Source organism: Pagrus pagrus (assembly GCF_965226575.1).
Source record: "Pagrus pagrus genome assembly, chromosome: 11".
Taxonomy (NCBI): Eukaryota; Metazoa; Chordata; class Actinopteri; order Spariformes; family Sparidae; genus Pagrus; species Pagrus pagrus.
Window position 1 is genome coordinate 18,027,750 of NC_140195.1, and position 21,809 is coordinate 18,049,558.

Genomic DNA, 21,809 nt, shown 5'->3' on the forward strand with positions numbered 1-21,809 from the left:
GTTCTTTTGCACATGCGAGTCAGTTCAGAATCAAGACCAGTTCACATTTGCCACATTTGAAAAATAATGTGAACAGCCAAGCAAAAAAATCTGACCTGAGCTCTCAGGCTTGCAGTGTGAACGAAGCCTTTGTTTCCCTTTGCCACAGAAAGTCCTTCTGCTACCGTCGTCTGCAGTATCTTAGCTCCAAGTTTCAGATGCACATCCTGCTGAATGAGATGAAAGAGCTGGCAGCGCAGAAAAAAGTCCCACATCGAGACTTTTACAATATCCGTAAGGTGAACTTGAGAGCTGCTCCTCTTAAACCTTATCACAATTATTTGTTACGATCCAGAGCAAAACTCTATATGTCATTTTCTGTCCTTTTTCGCTGAATGTTTTTTGCAGGTTGACACACACATTCATGCTTCGTCCTGCATGAACCAGAAGCACCTCCTGCGTTTCATCAAAAGGGCCATGAAGAAGTATCCTAAGGAGATTGTGCATGTGGAAAGAGGCAACGGTCAGACACTGATGGAGGTGTTTGAAACCATGAACCTGACGGCCTTTGACCTGAGCGTGGACACACTGGACATGCACGCAGTGAGTAACGCCCATGAAGGATAGCTAACAAGCCCGGTTAATGATGTTGGAATGACAAATAGTGATTCAGCACCAGTTAATTAGCGATTGTTTGAATCACAGTGACAGTGTTTCAACTCTCTTTGCAGGACCGCAACACTTTTCATCGCTTTGACAAGTTCAACGCCAAATACAATCCCATCGGGGAGTCCATCCTGAGAGAGATCTTCATCAAAACAGACAACTACATCGAGGGGAAATACTTCGGTCACATTATTAAGGTGCTCACTTGCACCTTTAACACTGTCATTACCACTGATACCTGCAAAATGACCGTGTGAGGCGCAGGCGCCCTCTGCTGACTGCCTGTGTCACTGCTTCTCAGGAGGTGATGGCCGACCTGGAGGAGAGCAAGTACCAGAACGTCGAGCTCAGGCTGTCGATCTACGGCCGCTCCAGAGACGAGTGGGACAAACTGGCCAAGTGGGCCGTCAAACATGGCGTCTACTCCAAAAATGTGCGCTGGCTCGTGCAAGTGCCTCGACTATTGTGAGTAACCCCAGCGGTGGCAAGATTGACAATACATTTACTAATGTATTATACTGAAAGAAGGAATGTGCACTAGAGAGATAACATTACCATAATCACACAACTGACGTCTCATATTTCCTCTCAGTGACGTCTACCACACAAAGAAGCAGCTGTGTAACTTTGAAGAAATGTTGGCGAATGTCTTCATGCCTCTGTTCGAGGTTACAGTCGACCCCAGCAGCCACCCAGAGCTGCACCTCTTCCTTCAGCACGTGCGAACTCTTTACTGTGGAGTCAATGATTTTATATTTTTTCACATTTAGCCAGCCTTCAGAGGGTTTCATCTATCTTCTGTCGCTCTCTCACACAGGTGGTGGGTTTCGACAGTGTGGACGACGAGTCAAAACCAGAGCAACATATCTTCAACCTGGACAGTCCACTGCCAGTCAACTGGACAGAGGAAGACAACCCGCCCTATTCCTACTACCTCTACTACATGTATGCAAACATGACGGTGCTGAATCACCTGCGCAGGTACGAGACTACACCTCAGTCCAAGTGGCTACAATTATCTGCTTTTTGTGAATGCAATCACTCCCTGATTATATGTTTTAGCTGTTTACAAGAAATACTAGAAGTATATTTATATTTCAAGATCATTAGAAGTATGCATCTATTATACTTTCACATTTATGTCATGACACAAGGATGTAACCTACAAAATAAAACGAAAATGACTAAACCAACAATGTAAACCATGAGACAAGTAGTTTGTCAATGCATGTACATGCATTTTGAAATTTCTGCATTTATATTAGCTTCGTATTACTTTAGGATAAAGGATAAGAAACCAGAATATACCCTCTTATCCTCAGGGAATCATCCTTTGGTCTTTCTCTGCCGTCTCTTTTACATTTAATTCACTGTTGTCTACATAACACCCCAAACAAAGCTGAAATTGAGTGTAACCTCCCTTTAATCTGTTGAAGTCACTGTCCTGGCATCTGCGTCTTTTTTTATCCCAGGCAGCGGGGGTTTCACACGCTTGTCCTTCGTCCCCATTGTGGGGAGGCCGGGCCGATCCATCACCTGGTGTCTGGTTTCATGCTGTCAGAGAACATCTCCCACGGGCTGCTGCTCAGGAAGGTGTGACCTCAATATCATAAAAACCCTCCTCTGTGTGTAACATGAAGCAGCTGATCAGACTGTCTGTGAGGACATAATGAATTTAGCAAAAAATTGCACAAGGCCTCGGCTCATCTGACTTTTGTTTGTCGAGCTGAGTCGTACTTCAGTTAATAAAGGATAATCAGGTCTGCAGTATTATTCTACTCTGAGTGCATCGATTGTAATAATGCCTTGTGTCCCTCCAGGCTCCAGTGCTGCAGTATCTGTACTACTTGGCCCAGATAGGCATCGCCATGTCTCCTCTCAGTAATAACAGCCTGTTCCTCAGCTACCATCGCAACCCTCTGCCAGAGTACCTGTCCAGGGGCCTCATGGTCTCTCTGTCCACGGACGACCCTCTGCAGTTTCACTTCACCAAGGTCAGTGTACACAGCAAATCAAACGTTGTAACATTAGATTTTCTGACAGTTTGTTGTTTATCCTCTAATATTTTAAAATAACAAACATGGTAAAGGAAAAATGCTGTACTAATTGCACGAAGGGATAGAATGTTTCACTTTTTATTTTACTCCTAATGGTTTGGATCTAATCAGAAACACTCTACGTCATCTCTCCAGGCAGATGAAGCTGATACACATGCTGCGTGATTACATTGTAATTAATATCAGTACACTCTACAGTTTAACTCTGAGTCTGGTGGCTTAGTTGGCTGACTTCTGCACACCTGCCTTTAGTAAAGCACTGATTACCATTCTGTGACTAGAAACGCCTGCATATAATCATACAGTGGAGCTACTGACTCAGGTTTGATCAAAGGTTAAGCTTTATTGCCTGGACGACATTGTTGACCATCTCTTTAATAACACAATGTGTGATTATAAATCCTCTCAGCCAACGGTTTGTTTTGGTGTGCAGTAAAGATACGCATGTTTGTCTTCTGTTTTCTGACAAAGTAGCCATTCAAAGGGTGTTTCTTGTTGGTATCGATTCTTATTTGAACATAACTCTGGGCACGTATCGATAAAAAGCACCTGCTTTCACCTGCTGCCAAATCAACCACTATAAACTACAAAAAGTTAATCATTAAACATTTGGCAGAGCCATTGTACATGTACTAATAACTTTCTCACATAACACCTTTCAAAAACAAAGTTACAAAAAGCTTTACAAAAAACACATACAGTAATTAAAGCAAATAATTCAAGCTTGGAGCCTTTAGCAGGGCCCTGCTGGAAGATCTCAAGCAGAACATTCAAGCGTTTAAATACAAGCAATAAAAGGTTTAAAATCAGTTCTAAACCTCTCATGTGACCAGTGAAGGTCAGCGAGGATTAGTGTAATGTGGCGGCTTCTCTCTGAGGTAAAAGCCTGGCAGCAATGTTTTGGATCAACTGCACCCTCTGGATGTTTCACCTGCTGATACCAGAATTAAGTGCATCAATATTCAAGCCTCGACAAGATAAAAGCATGGATGACCTTTTTTAGTGTGCAGAGGAGAGGAACAACCTCTCACATGTAATTATTATTAAAAATTATATAAATGTAGATTTATTTTGTGTAAGACAACGGTTCAAATTCACTTCTTAGTCAGCCGAGTTGCTTTAGATTTAGCAAAGAATGCTACATCATATTTAAAACCCTCCTGCATAATCATGATATATGTTGCGTGCTCTGTGTAGGAGCCGTTGATGGAGGAGTACAGCATTGCTGCTCAGGTGTGGAAGTTGAGCTCCTGTGACATGTGTGAGCTGGCCAGAAACAGTGTGGTGATGAGCGGATTCTCTCATAAGGTATCAATCATCTTTATAGCACAATACACATTATCCAATTTCACTGTCTACAACTACACCACTCCCTCCTCAGTCTATTGTTCTGCAGACGGTTTAATTTTCTTCTTCTGGATCAGGTGAAGAGCTCCTGGCTCGGCCCTAAATACATCAAGGAGGGGCAGGAGGGGAACGACATCAGGCGCACCAACGTTCCTGACATCCGTGTGGCGTACCGATATGAGACCATGTGTGAGGAGCTGAATTTAATCACACAGGCCATTCGCACAGATGAGCTGGAGACCATCGAGGAGGAGGGCAGTCTGTGTATGGGAGCTGTGCAGGGAGAGAAGTGAAACATGCGGCACAACACAAACTGATTTCACTACATTCCCTGTTTTCATATCAGGACTTTGTACAGATTTGCATATCAACATATCACATGTATGAAAAGAGAAAAGCTTTGTTTCAAGAAAATTATGAGAGTTGCTACGGTGACTGATCTGTGTACCCAACATGTTCCCCTCCTTTAGAGTCATTCTTTGTGTAATTTGTCGTGGTGATTTCACAATGTCTCTTGATCTATTTATTTTAAAATTATTATATTTTCATGGTTTGCGACTACATTTTGTCAGAGTTTCTGTACAAAGTCTGTATTTCCTGTACCAAGCATTGAATAATGCTGACATTCAAGATTGATCCCATTAATAAAACTTATTAACTGGATGCTACACTGATGGATCTAAATGAGAGACAATCTGGACAATTTTGCAAATTAAAGAACCTTTAATTAGGTGCGGGGCTGTAGCTGCCATTGAGGACACTGAGGTCATGTTTCTGATATCTTTTGTGGCAATTTGAGGGTTTTAGTGGTCTTGAGGGAGTTTACATTCTACAGTTAAAACATAGACGTGGGTATTTTATTTGGCGTATTACAGTATTTCTAATCTGCATACTTATATACATTTGTTGACTTTAAGTGCAAAAAATGAACAAATGTGCAGCGTGGAGAAAACTTTGAAACCGCTTAATTCTATGGGATGCAACAGTAAGACTTTATTATATAGGTCTGTAATATTTCTAATATTTTCCTCGCAGGTTTCTTGGAATTAACTATATAATCTGGTAATAATTAAGGGAAAGTAGATGCAATGTTCTGAGATACTTTAGTTTTCTGGAGCTGGTTGCACCAGACTTTCTAAAGTTCAAACTAAACTAAGCGTAGCTATAACACAAGTTTTAAACAGGTTACAATACACAAACTAGTTCTTACATAGAGATTAGTTGTTACTAAATACTAACACAGGCTGTCAGGTGTGACTGCTATCTAGCTAACTGCACTTACTTTCAAAGTTAACTCTTAAAAACTACCTGGATACTACTAACTCTAAACTGCCATTTTAGGAAGTTATATTACAGCTCGTGATGCAACAGTCACGTCCTGTTTATGGACAGTAGTCAAATGATTTCGATTGGCCAATAATAGATGGTAACCCTAGATTTGCGAAACTTGTGCAATTTGTATGTGTTGTTTCTTTGTTGTGCACATTATACAATCTAATCATGTTATACAATGTAATAACACTGTGTTGAAGATCTGGTTTTAATTTGGAACAAAGATGTTTGTTCAGGGTTTGGAAAGATCATGATTTGAGTTAAAATGATCACTCTCACAAGATCTTTCGCAGGTCCAGGGTTACCATCTAGACTGAACGTTGCTACGGACATGTCCTAGCAATTGGTTTTCACATTACTAAAGCCTTAAGTAGTTAGCTGAAACATTTCTCAAGTTTTATGTAATAATGCAAGCTGACTTAATAAATCACAAGTTTGAAACTATTTAGTTGTTACTGAACGAAGACTTCAGGAACAGCTTTACACACACACACTTAGTATTGATGTGTAGCTGAGGAATTTCCTTGAAATCACCACTTCATTCAAATAAAACTTAATGATAACTTAATATAAATGACGATAGGTGAAAAATCCAAACTATAGTAACTTTCTGGGTGTTTGAGGGGGGTGATGACCTCAGTACCTCTAAAATCCTGGCTACGGCCCTGACAACTTACCAAATATAAAATTTTGCCACAAAATGTGTTTAACATGTGATGCAAGAATATTCACAGTCAAATTACAAACACTGCATGAATATTTGGCTTTTTGGTTGACATTTTCTGCGTCATCCCCCACAGAACAATACCTCATTGCACATACCTCATAGACTGCCAGAAAAATCTGTATTCCTGCAACTGGTGATGATGTTATATATAACAGCATATTTCCCACAGCTGGTCCCTGTCATATTCTTACTATTTTTACAGTCTTTACTGTGATTCAGTAGGGTTGCATGAAGGCATATCAATATTTGTTTCTGGTGTGCAGTAATGGTTCTCAGTTGTCATCTTATTATAACTTATTTTGTGACATTGTTTCTGCTGACAGTCTGATACCATCTGTCCGTTACACACAGATAAAATACGTACATTTCTGATTCATAGTTCAGTGAATGATGCATGATCTGTTGCCTCAGTTTCCACTCCACACCCAAGTTCAACCAGTGCCAAATTCATGATGACCTCAGCATATTTTTAAAGAAATGAAAGTTGATGAACTTGACAAACCCTTTTCAAAGTCCTGCCTTCAGCTTGGGTCCTGATGTTATCTGTGGAGATATGTGTTGTTATTCAAAAGCACTGCGTGTTCCTCCGAGAGAATTATATGTGCTGTTTGTGAAATATTATTTAATGACTTTTGTGTCTCAGAAAAATAAATGTAGTTCACACTGGCATGCTGGACTTGCTGCAGTTTGTACATCACAGACGGGAGATACATGTCTCCTGAAAATGAAAACAGCAGGTGACAAAAGTAGTAAAAACAACAAAAATCTAAATATTTATAACGTGTTTAGACAAATAAGGCCCTGCTTGAGTTTTAGCTGTTCAGAATCAGGGGTTGTGTGGAAATGTGTGCGAGTGAGTAAAATAAGTGAAACAAAGAGTGCATTGTGTGTTTGTGTCCACATTCGGGTCATTACTCTCCAATACTGGTCAAAGTGAGCAGGAAGCTCACACAGAATTCAGACTGATTACAGACATGTATCCTCTGTAAACCTCAAAAAAAAAAGACTTGAGGTTTGCCTGCAAAGACAAAAATCCTAGCTCATACATATTGTATAGCAAACAGTATATTATGATTGGGTTTTTTGTGCAGTGATTTATATATTTTTCATTATAAGTGAGACTAAATAGCCGATCTATCACTACTTTAGGTTCAACTGTTATTATTTTAATCAAATCAACAATCAAAACATGATTCGACAGTTAATGGCTGACACTAAGTAATGGTATTGTACTGGTACAAAATAATCATAACTCAAGTGCCAGTCACCTGCTCTTTGCAGAGCTTTCAACTGTGTCACTCTTAAAGGCGCAACATGTAAGAGATTTAGTTGAAAAGAAAAGAAATTTAAAAATGAACTAAAATGATCTACAGAATGAGAAGAAATAACAGATTGTACATGTTGACTGTTCTTGTGTTGCAGAGATATCTGCTGATGTTAGCATGCTAACCAACAACACTCATACATTCATACATTGCACTTTCACTGAAAAGGAGTGTATGAATTTATAAACTGGGCTTGGTTGTGTAGACAGCTGAGCAAATTCACACAGTAAGGAGCTCCAGAAAAAAGCCAGCCACCAGATCTTGAGATGATTGTTTTTCCACTACTAAGGTCAAACTGAACTCTTTCTTTGGCTGTGGGAATATTTGAACAAACCACTCCTTAAGATCTACAACCCTATTATACACAGGTTAGCTTTAGTATGAGTGAGTCCCTGTATTAATCCTTGTCATGTATTAAACGTGCATGACTGGGGATAACACAGGCTTTCCATATACAATACCTGTCACCTACATGATGCATTATGGCAGCTGCATAATGCATCTCTACCCACCGGATCAGTGTATTCCTGTCACTCATCACACCGCTGAACGTTACATAACAGCAAACAAAAGAACCGGTTCAGATCAACAGAGTGACGGACCGCCGGGCTCAACCCCGCCCCCGTCTCATACACACCAGTCCTCCTCACCTTCCCTCCCTCCGTCACTCACCAGCGATCTGCTGCAGCTGCTGAAGTCTCTGAGCACCGTCTGGACTCGGAAAGTGATTCAAAATGACGATGAAACTGGCTTACTGGGATATCCGTGGGGTGAGTTTAGCTGTTAGCTGCTATGGCTAATATAACTTCTTTTGTTAGCGGCGCTGTGGCGGTTGTCGGCTGCCGGTGGAGCTGCACTATAGCCCGGTGCAACACAGCAGACCGTGCCGCCGTCGTCCAAACTCTTTGTCTCTACTGCTAAATCTCTTAAACTGATTTTTTTTTTTTTGCTGCATAATGTCAGAGTTTTATATTCGTGTACGTGTCAACAGAGCCTCGCTCGGTAAAGTGTTGTGTAACTGCGAAACACCCGGGTGCACGTGCTCAAAATTATATCATTATCAGTAACGTTAGCAACGACCTCCGCAACTGAATCAAACATTGTGGCTAATGTTAGCCAAAGATGTTAGCTTACACACCCGACTTTTCATGAGTTGGAGCGATAATTATCCTGCGCCCCGACAAATTGAGCTCCTCCCATTCAAGAGCAATGTTTTATAGTGGATGTAAAGGGCTGTCAGGTAAGTGGGACATGCATTTGCACACTTAATCTGCTCATAAATTAAGTAGCTACATTCAGAAAGGCATCAGAAAAGAGCAACATGTGGAGAATACTGAAGCTGACAGGAAGGCACCTGTGCACAGAGTTCAGTTAACATGTTGGGGGGTCAAAGGTCAAGTCTCTAAATGGTTAACTATAATCCCACAGGTCAGGCTGCAGCTAACAACTGCTTTCAAGTACTTCAGTATGTCATTTACAATGAATCAGCTATTTCTTTGCGAGGAATGTCAAAATAATGTGAACTTCCCCCTACAAGTCACCAGAGCTATAGAGAGATAAAGTAAAGGCTTATTTTGTTTGATCAAGGTTAAAATTGTATTAAACTAAGCAAACTAAACGACAATACACATAATTTACATATCGTCACCTTCTTAAAATAATTCATTTTTGACAAAAATGATTTTTTTGCCTAAGTCAGCTCTTCGTGATGCTGGCCACCTCTGGTAAAATCACCTACATCCTCAGTTGAACAGATCATGCGATCCTACCCCTGTACTATATAGGCCTATGTCAAGAGTGTTAATTAGGCCGTTTTATTTTGCCACATACAGAGTGACTTAGGTAATTTTATACGCATCTTCAATATCGCCATTTTGAAGGTGTGATCAAGGAGATAATAGTGTGGAGCGATGGCTGTGGTTATCAGAACTGCAATGCAAATGTGGCGAATGTATACTCTGAGCTTGCCAGGAACATGGGGTACTAGTAACACAAAAGTACCTTGTTGCAGGTCACACACAACTGGAGTGTGACAGCATGCATAGTACCATTGAACGCAAAATGGTTACGGATATCTTCACCCCAAGGGACTATGTAATCATACTCCAGACTGCAAGAATCAGACCATCACCCTACCATGTGAAGGTGCTCAAGCATGATGAATTCCTGAAACTGAATGGATCAAAAAAGCTGCAGATCCGACTGTGCATGATTTGTGGGCTCTTCAGTTTAGCAAGGTCCATTTCAAGCTATCCTTTTCGTAGAACTCTGCGTTTGAACCACTGCCACAGAAGGTGCAGGTGCCAAATGAGCCGATGGCAGGGATAAGAGTGTTTCCATGTGCTCTGCCAGTCAAGGAGAGAAAGTTCCAGGACCTTCAGTCCATGAAACATGTCATGCCAGTCGAGTGTCATCACTTCTTTGACAATTACTTAAATTACATTTGCTGAATTAAAGGGCCTTTCACAGCCAAACTTCACACATATAATTCAAACTTTATGGCCTGAAAGCTAAATTAATAAACTTATGTAAAATTCAACAGCAGATGAAGAGAAGCCCTCATATATATGATATTGTTTTTTTATGAATGAGGTAATTAAAGGCTGATATAACAGCAATATTTTTGGAGCAGGAAAAAGCTGACTGGCAATTAATCTGCTTTTTATTAGAAACTGTTGAACTGAACATTTTTACCAACCTTGTCTGTCATCCCTGTATTTTGGATACATCTGCAGCTCGCCCAGCCCGCCCGCCTGCTGCTGGAGTACACCGGCACCAAGTATGAGAACAAGTTTTACTCCTGTGGTGAAGGTAACTTACCTGTTTAACTAACTATTTATAATTTTAACCACGTAAGTGGCCCAAGTGCCCATGCAACATACCAACTTAATCATTCAACCCACATTTTTCTCACACCAGCTCCAAGCTATGACAAGAGCTGCTGGTTTGATATAAAACAGAAACTTGGAATGGACTTTCCCAATGTAAGTGAGTTTAACCTTTTGAAAGAAATTGTGTGAATATAAATTGAAGTTGTAATGCAGGTGAGTTTAAAACATCAACAAATAATTTCTCAAAAACATCTCACCATAGCTGCCCTACTTGGAGGATGGAGACAGGAAGATTGTGCAGAGCAATGCTATCATGAGATACATCGCTCGTAAGCACAATATGTGTAAGTATTGTGTGTTTATTCCACATATGAATATTTTGCCTTGGGTATAATGTTTCCACCTTGGATGTCTTATTTCAAAACTCTTCTCGGCCATTATTTCTTGAGTGTCCCAATTATCTGATGTGATCACAGGCGGAGAGACGGAGGATGAGAAGGTCCGCGTGGACATCATGGAAAACCAGTCAATGGACTTCAGGAATGGGTTTGTGAGGCTGTGCTACACTGATTTTGTGAGTACTAAATTTAAGGTTTAATAACATAGAACTTGTCATTTTACATATCGAACAATGTCAACATCACCTCTCTGACATCAGGACAAGATGAAGCCAGGTTACCTTGAGGCGCTGCAAGTCACACTGAAGCAGTTCTCAGACTTCTTGGGAGACAGGAAGTGGTTTGCTGGTGACAAGGTATGTAACTCCTTAAACTTGGGAGGCTTCATATGTTAGTCATTTTTAAAGCTGAATCACTTCGGTTTTGACATATTATATGGGCTTATGGAGTTGATATAGTGACTTTGATACACAATTACATGTTTACACACCCAGGAAAGACAAAGCAACATTAGCATTCACATTTTGAGTTGTTTTGAGAAATCTAAGCAGCATAAAATAGATTAATTCGAGCCTTTTTGGCTGAAAACAGCTGCCTCCTGTTGCTGGAAATCGAGCAGTAAAATTGTGGGTTGAAAAACCCAAAACACGAGCTTAAACAAATCACGAAGTTTCACAGAGCTGAAAGAGAACAGAGTTTTTTGCTGAATCTCTGGGTTTTACATTATTAGCAGTCCATTTCACATTACATGCAAGCGATTTGACAGATTGTTCATATAAAACTATTGATTAGTGCAGCTTTGAAGTCTAGTTTAAGCCTTTTAATTTGCTTTCAACTTGTTTATTTATAACTTTCTTTACAATAGATCACCTTTGTGGACTTCATCATGTATGAGCTGTTGGATCAACACAGGATGTTTCATCCTACGTGCCTGGACAAGTTCAAGAACCTCAAAGATCTTTTAGACCGATTTGAGGTGAGAACGCTCAACTTTTTGATTAACAGATACAAACAGCACACTTAACACTGAAAGTTAAAGACGGGGAAGTCTTGCACTGTTTTGTCTTCCTGTGTCACAGTGTGATTGCTGTAGGTGAACAATTTATATGCAGGATTGCTTCTGTGCAGGTCTTGCCATGTAAATAGCTTAACTCACAATGGCTTGGTATAATATGTCAACACAGGCTCTGGAGAAGATCGCTGCCTACATGAAGTCAGACAGATTCATGAAGACTCCTGTCAACAACAAGATGGCCAAGTGGGGAAACAAGAAAGAGTAAAGAACAATGCATCTACGCCTTACAGAAGCAATGAAAAGAGTTCACAAGTGCAACTGACTCAATAATATTGTGCTTTGTCTTTTTATAAGCTGTTAACTAGCTGATTGTGTCGATTTCATATCCTTTGATCACATCTTACAATATTTACAGTTCTGAAATCATTTTTAGTTGAATTGTGAAAAAAGCAGTCCAAGTTTGTACTGGAAATTTGAACTCAAGTAGAAACTTTATTTTGATTGAAAGCACTTAATTTCTTTGTTACATCTGAAACAGATTGTTTTTGACAATAAATCTTGTATGGACTTTGTTTGGGACTCAGTTTTAAAATCACTGTCTGTATAATACATGCCATCTACAATCAACTGAAAGAAATATAATGAGTATAAGTTAATGTAGCAGAAGAGACTCACTGAACTGTTATCAAATCAATTCTACTGTAGTATAGTTACATATTATTTTGTGTAATCGCAGTTGCGAAAACTATACAGAATTTGCTTAAAAGTACATGATAAACAAAAAATTACAGTAAAATTAAATCATTTAGTAATTTACAATTGATGAATTCATTATTTGTTTTACTTTGACTACGGCCTAGTCCACACGTACACAAGTATTTTCGGAAACGGGTTTAAAAACATTCTGTCCATTTCAGGAATTATCTCCATCCAGTCTTACACATCTGAAAACGCACACCTTATGGCCATTTACGTACACTGGGCACGTGCATACCGTTGTAAACGAGAAGCAGATTGTATATAGAGTCGGTTGCCTAGTTCCATAAAAATACACTGACAGAGGCAGGAAAACGACTTCACAGAATCTTCTTGGATAACTTTGTCAGCAAAACATAGTAAACAGCCGTTTTCTTCTCTTTTCCATTAATGTATTATCAATGTCCGTTTGTGTCTTTCTTAATCAAACGTTAAATATAACATCCATTTCATCAACATACAAACTCAAATACTCCAATATCATAACACACTCCAATTCACATTGCCAATAATGCTACAAACACTGACAACCGTGGGCATGATTTTTTTTCGAAGAATCTGTTTCTGCCTGTCCAAATGTAAACAACCGAGTTTCTGACTATCCCCAACCTGGAAGAAGTTTTCCAAAACATCTGTTACCAGTCGTCTTAATCACCGTTCACGTGTGTATGAAAGGCTAAAATGCATAGAAAAAGCTTTTGTTTTGAGATATACCCCTGTACGCGTGGACAGGACCTTATCTGACAAATGCTGAGTGTAGACATCCGCACAAAATGATCGATAACATTCAGAATTAATCAGACATCAGCAATTCCAGATGTTGATCTGTGGAAATCCAGCAGAAAAGGAAGTGATGGAACGTGTCGTTAGTAGCGACCATTGTACATAGCTGAAGGTTCACTGGCGAGCTGTAGGAAACGGGATGAAATGTTACTGATGTGCAAAAGTTTTGTTTTTTTTGTGTGTGTGTGTGTGTGTATCGTGGCACATTACTTACTGCAATGGCTGACTTAATGGCCTGAAGCTGGAAGAAGACCTTTCCTCCTTCTTCTGGACACACAGTCCTTATCTCATCCTTGGACATTCCCAGAAGCAGTTTACCAGTCAGCACCCCGAGGGTGTTCACAGTGCTGCAACATAAGGAGGCACAAAACAAATTAAACATGCATTACAAGTCTTATTTACATCGTAGAGTTCCCACATCCTCTGTGTGTATAGTCACTCACATTCTGGAGAAACCTTTGTACTCCAGCCAGGCTTTGACATGTGCAGAAGTGGAGGTCATGTCCAGACTAATTGAACCCCGATTGTCCCGCTGTGAGGGAGAGCGAAGGGAATAAAATGTCACATGTTAAATCTGCTAAATGCTCACACAGCAGATCTTTGTGTCACTTTGCTCACCGGTGCATCGTCCATGGGCCCGTTGCTACTCATTGCCTCCAGAACATTCTGAGGAACGTTACCTTCCTCTTCACGGTTGTTGCGAACAAGCCACCATTGTTTGGATTTTTGAATCACCTGTAAAAAGGCCAAAGAACCGAACACGTCAAACACCTGAATGTAAATACTGACAGTAATGACAGCTATGACTGTGATTGGTAAATATACTCGAAATAGATAACTGCATAATACTAGTACTTTGGGGTAAGATCAGGGCATGCTGTCAGTTTGTCCTCTCACCTGAACCACTTCACCCTTCATAATGCTCAGCTCTCGGTTGTTTCTGGCCATGAAGTCGTACATGACGCGCATGTACAGAGGTGGCTCTCTGGGCCTGAAATGGCAGCAGACACACTTTGTAACAGGATTGTATTTTACAAGTGGGCACGTGACGCCATATTTACTGCAGTGTAGTAACACCTACTGTATTGGTGGTGGTGGTGCTGAACCCCATGGACCGTTGTTCATGGGCTATAAAAGGTGTTAAATGCAACATGATTAAATGGATACAAGGTTGATGAGGATTTCACTGGTTAGTTGTATCATGAGGCTTTGAAAACCATAATATTAAAATGTAATGATTGCCAGATAGGATAGGATTATAGATTATATTATATAGGTAAAATTTTTAACAGAGTTGATTATGTAATTTAAAATACTCCTAACTTCTCATGCAGAGTGTCAACATACTTCATGGAGCACTCAGCTAATGAATGATACTAAACTAGTAGTGTAAATTAATTTAGTAATGGCTTAACGTGTAGCCGTGACAGGTAGCTATTGTCTCTGCTAGACCAGCATTAACACGGTCCCAAACATATTATGAAAACTGGTGGGAAACAAAAACCAGAGTTAAATGTGAGTATGTCAGTAAGGTTGTACCTCTTCAGGAGGGCGTTGGACAGGTGGGAAGCGCTGACTGTTGTTCCTGCTCATTTGACCATTCTGAAAAGGAGGCGGGGAAGGTGTGGGGGCAGGCGGCTGCCAGCCATCGTAAAACTGTGGGATGTAAGGTGGGACTTCATCCGGCCATCTAGACCTGTGAGGTGACAGGAGGGCAGAAAACTGTGAGCGAGGTAGTACAAAAGTACACAACAAACAAAAACACACAGTAAGAGGTTAGTTTTTGATCACAACCCTAGATTAAGAGTTAAATGAATAGTTCAACATTTTTGTAATGATGCGTCTTCGCTCTTAAGCTTTGATGACATTGTTAAATATGAAGCTGGACGGTTAGGTTAGCTTAGCATACACACTGGAAGTAGGAGTAAACAGCTGGCCTGTACAAAGGTTGACAAAAGGTGACAGTTTTCTAATTCTCACTCACTAATTAACACATTACATCTTGTTTGTTTAAAGTGTCCTTCTGGAGGATTTGTGAACTAAAACAAGAGTATTCAGACAAAGGGTGAATGGAGGTGCTGCAGCAATGCACTGTATGAGAAAAATAGTGCAATTTTTGAAAAATAACAGTTTCTCGTAGACACTTAAAAATGTATGAGCCTGGGAATGAGGGGACCAGTGTCAGGTAAAATGTATCATCCTAAAACTGAAATTACAGCAGATCCAAAAAATCTCCTGTTTATCACGTCTTCCATAGGACATAAAGGCAGCATTATCCCTGACCTGTTGTGGTATCAGCAAACACACACACTCTGCCCCCAGTTAGGGCGTGCCAGGGCAGGTATAGGAGCACTTACAATCGGTGGCTGTATATGAGCCAGTAACAAGCTATATAAAAAGACATGAGTAAGGGTGTGGGCAGTTTTAAAGGCTGCCCTACCTGGGGACATTCCAGCTGTCTCCTAGGGACATCCACAGGTTGTCCTCATTCGGGTCGACGACCTTGGTGAGCAGCCTCAAGGCAGCCACTGTCAGCAGGGGAGAGACCACAGTGGGAGGCACATCTGCAGGATACTGAGACACTAACTGTAGAAAAATGGAGGAAGTAAGTATTAACTGTTCATGGTGAAGTTAAGAAAAATATGAGTCAAGGAGAAGTTTAGAAGAGCTCACCATCCCCAAACTAGAGAAGAAGATGTGGATGTAGTCCGGAGCAGTGGGGCTGTTCAGTACCCCCTCCAGCTGGCCCTGAAATATAAAGAGGTTTCTGTCACACTCCACTGCTTTCTGCAGCAAACACATATTAACAGCAACACAATAGAGTGTTTCCTTAGGCCTGTAATCACACGGCGTGGAGGTATCTTATTTTAAACCCTAGAGAAATTTGGCCTTGGTAAGAACTTTATTTCATTGGTGAAGCTTCTGTATTCTTCCCCCTCAGTGAAGACTAATAATACCCAGTCATCATACTTTCCTCTTTACCACTCGACTCAACAGGGTTGTCCCCTGAGTCCCCTCTTATTTGCATTAGCCATCAAGCCCCTCGCCAACTGCACTTCACAGTCAGCCCCGCATCACAGGTATTTTCAGGAATGGAGCAGACCAAAGAGTTTCTCTTTATGCAGATGATCTTCTCCTCTCTACGTCCAATTTCTCAGTATCTCTCCCTCCGGTCTAACTATTTTTTTTTATCTCATTCGGTGTTATATCCATTAGAAATTGCATGTAAATACAGTCACATTGAGATCAAGACATCATGACCTGAGTACAGAATAAATAAGATAAAACTGAATAAAAATAAAAATAAATAATAAAATGATAATAAAAATGGTGATTGAAGCAGTAATGACAAAGAAATATAATAATCAAACAGGAGAAGATTTAAATATATAATTATATAGACATCTGCATGACAAATGCATTCTAAAATATCCTTGGTGTAGGTATAAAATGGTCCTATTCAACATCAGCTCCAGTAACAGAAAATTATGTTTTTCCTCCATCTTTGGTAGATCACCACTGGACGCATTCCTCAAGCCAGTACCTGCTCTGAAAGGGCTGATTCATTAAATTCTTATTCATTCCCTACGTTAAGACTCCTTAAATTCCATTGAATTAGTTTGGGAGCTGGGATTTCGGAGGAACTTTGGGAGGATGCCCTTGATAAGTACACGAGTCATCTATCTGTGCAAAACTTGGATTGATACAGTGCAATATTGTACACCGCACCCACCTCACAAACATTAGGCTCTCTAGAATTTACAAGGATGTGAACCCAATGTGTAACACGTACCACCAAGTGTCGGCGAGTCATGTACACATGCTCTGGTCTTGTCCTGTTTTTATTTATTTATTTTATCTTAAAATGTAATTTAATTATAATTTTTATTTTACTTTATTCATTTCATGTCCTGAGTTACGAGTTTTGTTTTGGTTGGTAGCATCTGTCCTCTCTTGGTCTTGTCTTGGTTTTGTATTCTTCCTTTCTTTCTTTCTTTCTTTTGCTGACTACTTGCACTTTTGCTTTATCATTATTGTATTGACCAAACTGTATTGTCCATTTGTTCACTTTCTTTTGAAAAATATCAATTAACAGATTGTTGAAAAAAAACAACACTCTGGTTAATTTGCAATCTATGGAAAGATTTAAGAGAAGTATTTACCAGCAGATTGAATCCATATTTGATTTTCTGAAGACAGGAGACATATTCCTCCCAGGGTGGCAGACTGTTAGCTGCTGGTGCTGCAGGAGAACATGTTAATAAGACACAAACATATGTGTTAGCCGTATGTCTATACCTATAGGAGGTCACTCCTCCAGTGATTACTTGTGCACATGGACAGATAAACTGTTAATGAGGATATTACCATTTCTCTTGGACTTTTTCTTCTTTTTGTTACTGCTCATGTTCCCTTGCAGTGACGGTGCATGAAGTGCAGCAGTCACTTTGGCCATGAAGATCTCCATATCATCTAGAACATGGTTTAAAATTTCCTGTGAAAAGGAGCACAAGCACAAATCAAAACACATTCAGCTGCCTGTAGGAGCTTTCATGTTTGAGCATGTTTTCCTTGAGATGATTAGATCTATGATGATTTATAGCTGATATAGCTGTAACTAACAGTTTAATTGCGGTACTGACCGTGTTCCTCTGTCCGTCTGCTCGCTCAGATAAAACAGGGACCTCTGGGCTGCTCTGGAATTCACGAGGATCAGGAGGGAGCATCATCAGTTCAGGGGTGTAGGCCCGTGGAGGCGTCATAGTTTCAACTACAAAATTAATCGTAAATATCAGCTTGACGTAGTGTTTATGTCTGGGCCAGTCTTATTTGCACAAAACTCATCCAAAAGCTGTTGAGATTTTTGGGGAAATTAAAAATTGAATTTCAGATCAAGCTGTACCTGGTTCTCTCATCCGCGGTGGCGGGTGGTCTGGCAGTGGTGGAGGTCTCTCTTGCTGCACAGTATGAGGCACACGATGAGGCTCAGGATGCCGGAAACTTCCCAGAGCTTTTAGCCCGATAATGTTCTCAAGATTAATCCTGAGAACAATCAACGACAGACAGAATCAGATCAAAGTCAGTCAGCTTTATTGACCAAGTATGTGTACACATACAAGGAATTTGACTCCATCTTTTTGCACTGCTCTCAATGTGGTTAGACAGGAATAGACGTAATAAGTACAAAGAGGGACAACAAAGCTGAATAAATAAAGGCAGAGAATAGACAGGACTATTATGGCCACAAGTATGTGAAAAAAATAGGTGTGTATGTATATATATACACACACACACACACACACACACACACATATATATATATATATATATATATATATAGAAATGCACCAATGACCAACAGCATAAACAAAATCTCTTATTTACAAGTACATTTTTCTGTAAGTTGTAAACAAAATAATCCAAAGAAATAACTACTGAATAATGAACCAGACAGCAGGGAATGCATCATCCTGCTCAAATGTTGTTCTTGTGCCTTCTCATTAATGTGATTTAATCTCTGTTTGGATTGTGTCCATGAGATACAACATTGTACCTGATGTCAGACTGCACTCTGCGTGGTTCCTCATCAACACCTCCTTTTTGGACGACCTTATCCAGATCAGTCTTGATGAGCTCCGCCTGGTAAAACAGACCTGCTTTAAATCAAACTCCTACGTGACGGCAGCAAAAACAGCTTGTTATGAAATAGAGATAATGGTCTCAGAGATATCACACCCCTACATGACTTTCAGAAGTCAAAGTTCTGGCAACATGTGACTCACCCCGGTCTCCTCACACTGGAACATGTAGACCTGAGGAAAGCGTTTGTTGCGTTCCTGCACAGATACTGTCAGCAGAGAGTTGTAGGCGCAGCTATCGAGCACAGCTGAGGTTTGAAGGATGCAACCCAAAGGCAGCAACTCCAGCTCTGCCTATTAGTCAGATCGAACAGGACAAATGTTGAGCACAAGAGATTATGAAAGTGAATACACAGTTAATGATCAGTACCGAAAGGAATTACACAAACTGCTCTCTGATAAGATTTTTGCTAACTGTTTACTCCTGTGATTTCATTTTCTAGTCTCAAACAAAGTCATTATGGGGACAACTTGTCATTATTTCAAGATACTAAGTCAATATTTTGAGAAAGTTTCTCATGATGAGTAACAGGATTTTTGTCTGAAAAGTGCTTCCATATTGCCCATTTGTTTTTGTTTTTTCATTCAAGGCTGCTCTTCTTGATATGGGCTCAGCCCTTTAATTCCAATTAAAAGGGAAATCTCAGTGAAACAGCTTGAAATCATATTTTAGACAATGACGTGTTTACAACTCTTTCACAATATTTGGTAAACAGGAACAAATCCCTGCAGCCATGTCCCAAAATCTAGAGGGAAGCTTCCCCTTGAGAGCCGAGGCTGTCACAGCAGCATGCTTGATTTTGAGTGTAGTGAGCATGTAGCTACTGACCTTTGTCTCAATGTCACTGAGGAGAACATAACCTCTCTGAACCTCCATGATCATGTCCTGGGGCCACAGACGACCTTTGGCATCTAGCCTCTTGAGCTTGGCCACGCAGTCATCCACCGTCTTCAGCTCTTGGCCATCCAGGTCACAGGTGAACAGGTGCTGAGTGGAGTCAATGTGGAGGGTCATGGATGAGGACAGCTATGTGGTTGTACTACTAGTCATGTGTAAGTCTCAATGCTGGTGCAGATTTTGTTTACCTCCACTCTGAAGTTAAAGTTGTCTGATGGTTTGTTCAGCGTTTCAGAGTACTCCTTTCTCTGCACTGATGAAAAACATGTAGTTGTTTAAAAAAAAAAAAGAAATACTCAGCAATATTAGATGAGAGGTGATTTTATGTCTGAACATACTGTATATTGATTTCCCACTGGGTCTGAACATGTTGTTTCTCTGCAGGGGAGCTCCCTTGTGGTCATCTTGTTGGTAAGGTCGTCTCTGCAGATGGACGTCCTCCTGTGAGAAACCCCTGAAGCAAAGAAAAGGAAACTAATTATCAGAGAGGAGAAGTGGACTGTCACCAGCCTTACGACCTCACAAGTCAATAAAACCATCATCGTCACTGGTGCAGTGATTTCAAGATAAACCATGACGCAGCTGCACTGTTGCCACAACACAGTTGAGTTTTATTAGAAAAAGGTGTGAACGGATGTGATGAGATCTGAAATTAGTGCTCCAAAGTTTAAAGGTGCAGTAAGAAAAAAAGGGAATTTGATTGTTGAGTCTTAGCTACTACAAGGAGTTTTTAACTGGTTATGAAACAGTCTTAATTTAATACTGATGCCCCTGTATGACCTAAATAAGCAAACAAGACCTTCAGCGAGAAGATCAACTATTTCTATTTAGTTTTGCCTGACGCCTGCCATGCAGACTGGAATAGCCTGTTTGCATTTTCACAGGCAAAGTTACAGTGAGCAGTACTTTAGCCAGTTAAAAAGAAGCAATAAATAAATAATTTTATATTTGACAATATATTTTGTGGTTTTGATATTGGAAACACTACCACTTTTGTCCACAGGGGCCTCCAAAATATCAAAGTTATTAGTAGTGGCTTTAACCTTTAACTCAAATTAATGAAAGTGACACGTAAAGTTAGAATAAACATAAAAATGTTACTGACCCTGGAGAATAAGAGAAAGGTCTCGACTGTCCAAACATTTTCAAACGACGTCTGTCACTGAGTTAAAGATCCAAAAGCTGAGATGAGCAGGAATCTCTCAGGAAAACTCCAGTCCAACCTGAAAGAAAAGTTTTTTTTTATGCCGACAATCTACAACAGGAGTCGACACAATTACACCCGTTTCATATTCAACCAGGACAAATGGTTGTAAACACTTTTCCTCCACCTCTCACGAGTTCAAAGTCAGACTATTCAACTGTTTAAAGATGAAAAAACACATTCCCTCTTTTACAAACTTTGAACTGACAAACCAAAAACACACTTTCACAGTTCCACATACTGAAGGGTTTTAATGGTTTTACTGCAGCAGCCCTGCCTGCAGTAGTATGATCAGTGCTTTAGGGTGGCTAATCTTAGCTAGTGTTGGAAAAGCTAATGGTTAGAGTTAGATAACCCTAAGAACCCCTAGATAACCATTAGATATGGTTCTGATATGGTTTTGCACATTAAATTGTTCGATTGCCACTATTTTGTGATTACTTGTAGCTAGTCGTTATCCAGCAAAAGATACATAGTTTCGCTCTAAAACTACACTTCAAGGTGAGAGGAAGCAATAACAAAAAGGGAAATACCCAGTAAGTTACAGGAACAGTTATAAGTAAAAGGTTAAAATTAAGTTTCGGTAATTATTAATCTGTATCTTGAAGAGTTAACGTCCTGACTGGACTTAGATTAGAATAAACAGGTCAGCATAAAGGTGCGTTTTCACCAGGACATAAATTCTACAAACAACTGCTCTGATTCAACATGTAACACACCACAAGTACATAAGATTGATTTTCAGCGTTGAACTACAATGTCACATACCTCCTGGACTGAATTTAGATACATAGATAACTTTATTAATCCCTGAGGGAAAATTAGGTTTCACAGGCTGTAAAATGACCTTAC

The 21,809-nt window shown here is 40.1% G+C and overlaps 3 protein-coding genes and 1 long non-coding RNA gene across 7 annotated transcripts in view; 2 read left to right on the plus strand and 2 right to left on the minus strand.

Annotated features, from left to right (window-relative positions):
* The window catches only part of ampd2b (adenosine monophosphate deaminase 2b), a 21,265-nt gene extending 16,553 nt beyond the window's left edge, over positions 1-4,712 (plus strand). For all 4 annotated transcript variants that reach the window (XM_084367175.1, XM_084367176.1, XM_084367178.1 and 1 more), the window contains 10 exons: positions 149-278; positions 388-582; positions 711-842; positions 947-1,110; positions 1,238-1,364; positions 1,463-1,626; positions 2,118-2,238; positions 2,466-2,639; positions 3,900-4,010; positions 4,127-4,712. In XM_084367175.1, coding sequence (XP_084223301.1) covers positions 149-278; positions 388-582; positions 711-842; positions 947-1,110; positions 1,238-1,364; positions 1,463-1,626; positions 2,118-2,238; positions 2,466-2,639; positions 3,900-4,010; positions 4,127-4,342 — 1,534 coding nt within the window. In that variant the 3' untranslated portion in view covers positions 4,343-4,712. The remainder of the gene's footprint in view (positions 1-148; positions 279-387; positions 583-710; positions 843-946; positions 1,111-1,237; positions 1,365-1,462; positions 1,627-2,117; positions 2,239-2,465; positions 2,640-3,899; positions 4,011-4,126) is intronic.
* Positions 4,233-8,196, minus strand: LOC311265489. Its single transcript, XR_014623593.1, has 3 exons — positions 8,106-8,196; positions 6,611-6,651; positions 4,233-4,322 (listed from the first exon to the last, which is right to left on the minus strand). It is a non-coding gene; the product is annotated as an uncharacterized lncRNA (long non-coding RNA).
* LOC311265488 (glutathione S-transferase Mu 3-like) lies at positions 8,026-12,249 on the plus strand. Its single transcript, XM_084367179.1, has 8 exons — positions 8,026-8,203; positions 10,169-10,244; positions 10,353-10,417; positions 10,527-10,608; positions 10,741-10,838; positions 10,923-11,018; positions 11,528-11,638; positions 11,847-12,249. Exons 1-8 carry the CDS (start codon positions 8,168-8,170, stop codon positions 11,940-11,942), a joined length of 660 nt encoding a protein of 219 aa, XP_084223305.1. The 5' UTR covers positions 8,026-8,167; the 3' UTR covers positions 11,943-12,249.
* Positions 12,250-12,342: 93 nt separating this feature from the next.
* Positions 12,343-20,936, minus strand: eps8l3b (EPS8 signaling adaptor L3b). The gene is made up of 19 exons (XM_084365859.1): positions 20,859-20,936; positions 20,092-20,207; positions 19,942-20,006; positions 19,685-19,843; positions 19,000-19,149; positions 18,771-18,856; positions 18,120-18,259; positions 17,860-17,987; positions 17,585-17,711; positions 17,380-17,459; positions 15,890-15,964; positions 15,657-15,802; positions 14,756-14,912; positions 14,298-14,344; positions 14,114-14,207; positions 13,835-13,951; positions 13,660-13,748; positions 13,431-13,563; positions 12,343-13,341 (listed from the first exon to the last, which is right to left on the minus strand). The coding sequence occupies exons 1-19, from the start codon at positions 20,894-20,896 to the stop codon at positions 13,300-13,302; spliced, it is 1,989 nt and encodes a 662-aa protein (XP_084221985.1). The 5' UTR covers positions 20,897-20,936; the 3' UTR covers positions 12,343-13,299.
* Between the last annotated feature and the right edge of the window lie 873 nt (positions 20,937-21,809).

Coding starts and splice junctions, on each gene's coding strand:
- eps8l3b (XM_084365859.1), bottom strand. CDS start 20,896: ATGTTTGGACAGTCGAGACCTTTCTCTTATTCTCCAGG. Junction 18,260..18,770: donor AGAGTGCAGTCTGACATCAG/GTACAATGTTGT, acceptor GATTGTTCTCAG/GATTAATCTTGAGAACATTA. Junction 13,952..14,113: donor TGAAGGGTGAAGTGGTTCAG/GTGAGAGGACAA, acceptor GCCTTTTTACAG/GTGATTCAAAAATCCAAACA.
- LOC311265488 (XM_084367179.1), top strand. CDS start 8,168: ATGACGATGAAACTGGCTTACTGGGATATCCGTGGG. Junction 10,609..10,740: donor CGCTCGTAAGCACAATATGT/GTAAGTATTGTG, acceptor ATGTGATCACAG/GCGGAGAGACGGAGGATGAG. Junction 11,019..11,527: donor AGTGGTTTGCTGGTGACAAG/GTATGTAACTCC, acceptor TCTTTACAATAG/ATCACCTTTGTGGACTTCAT.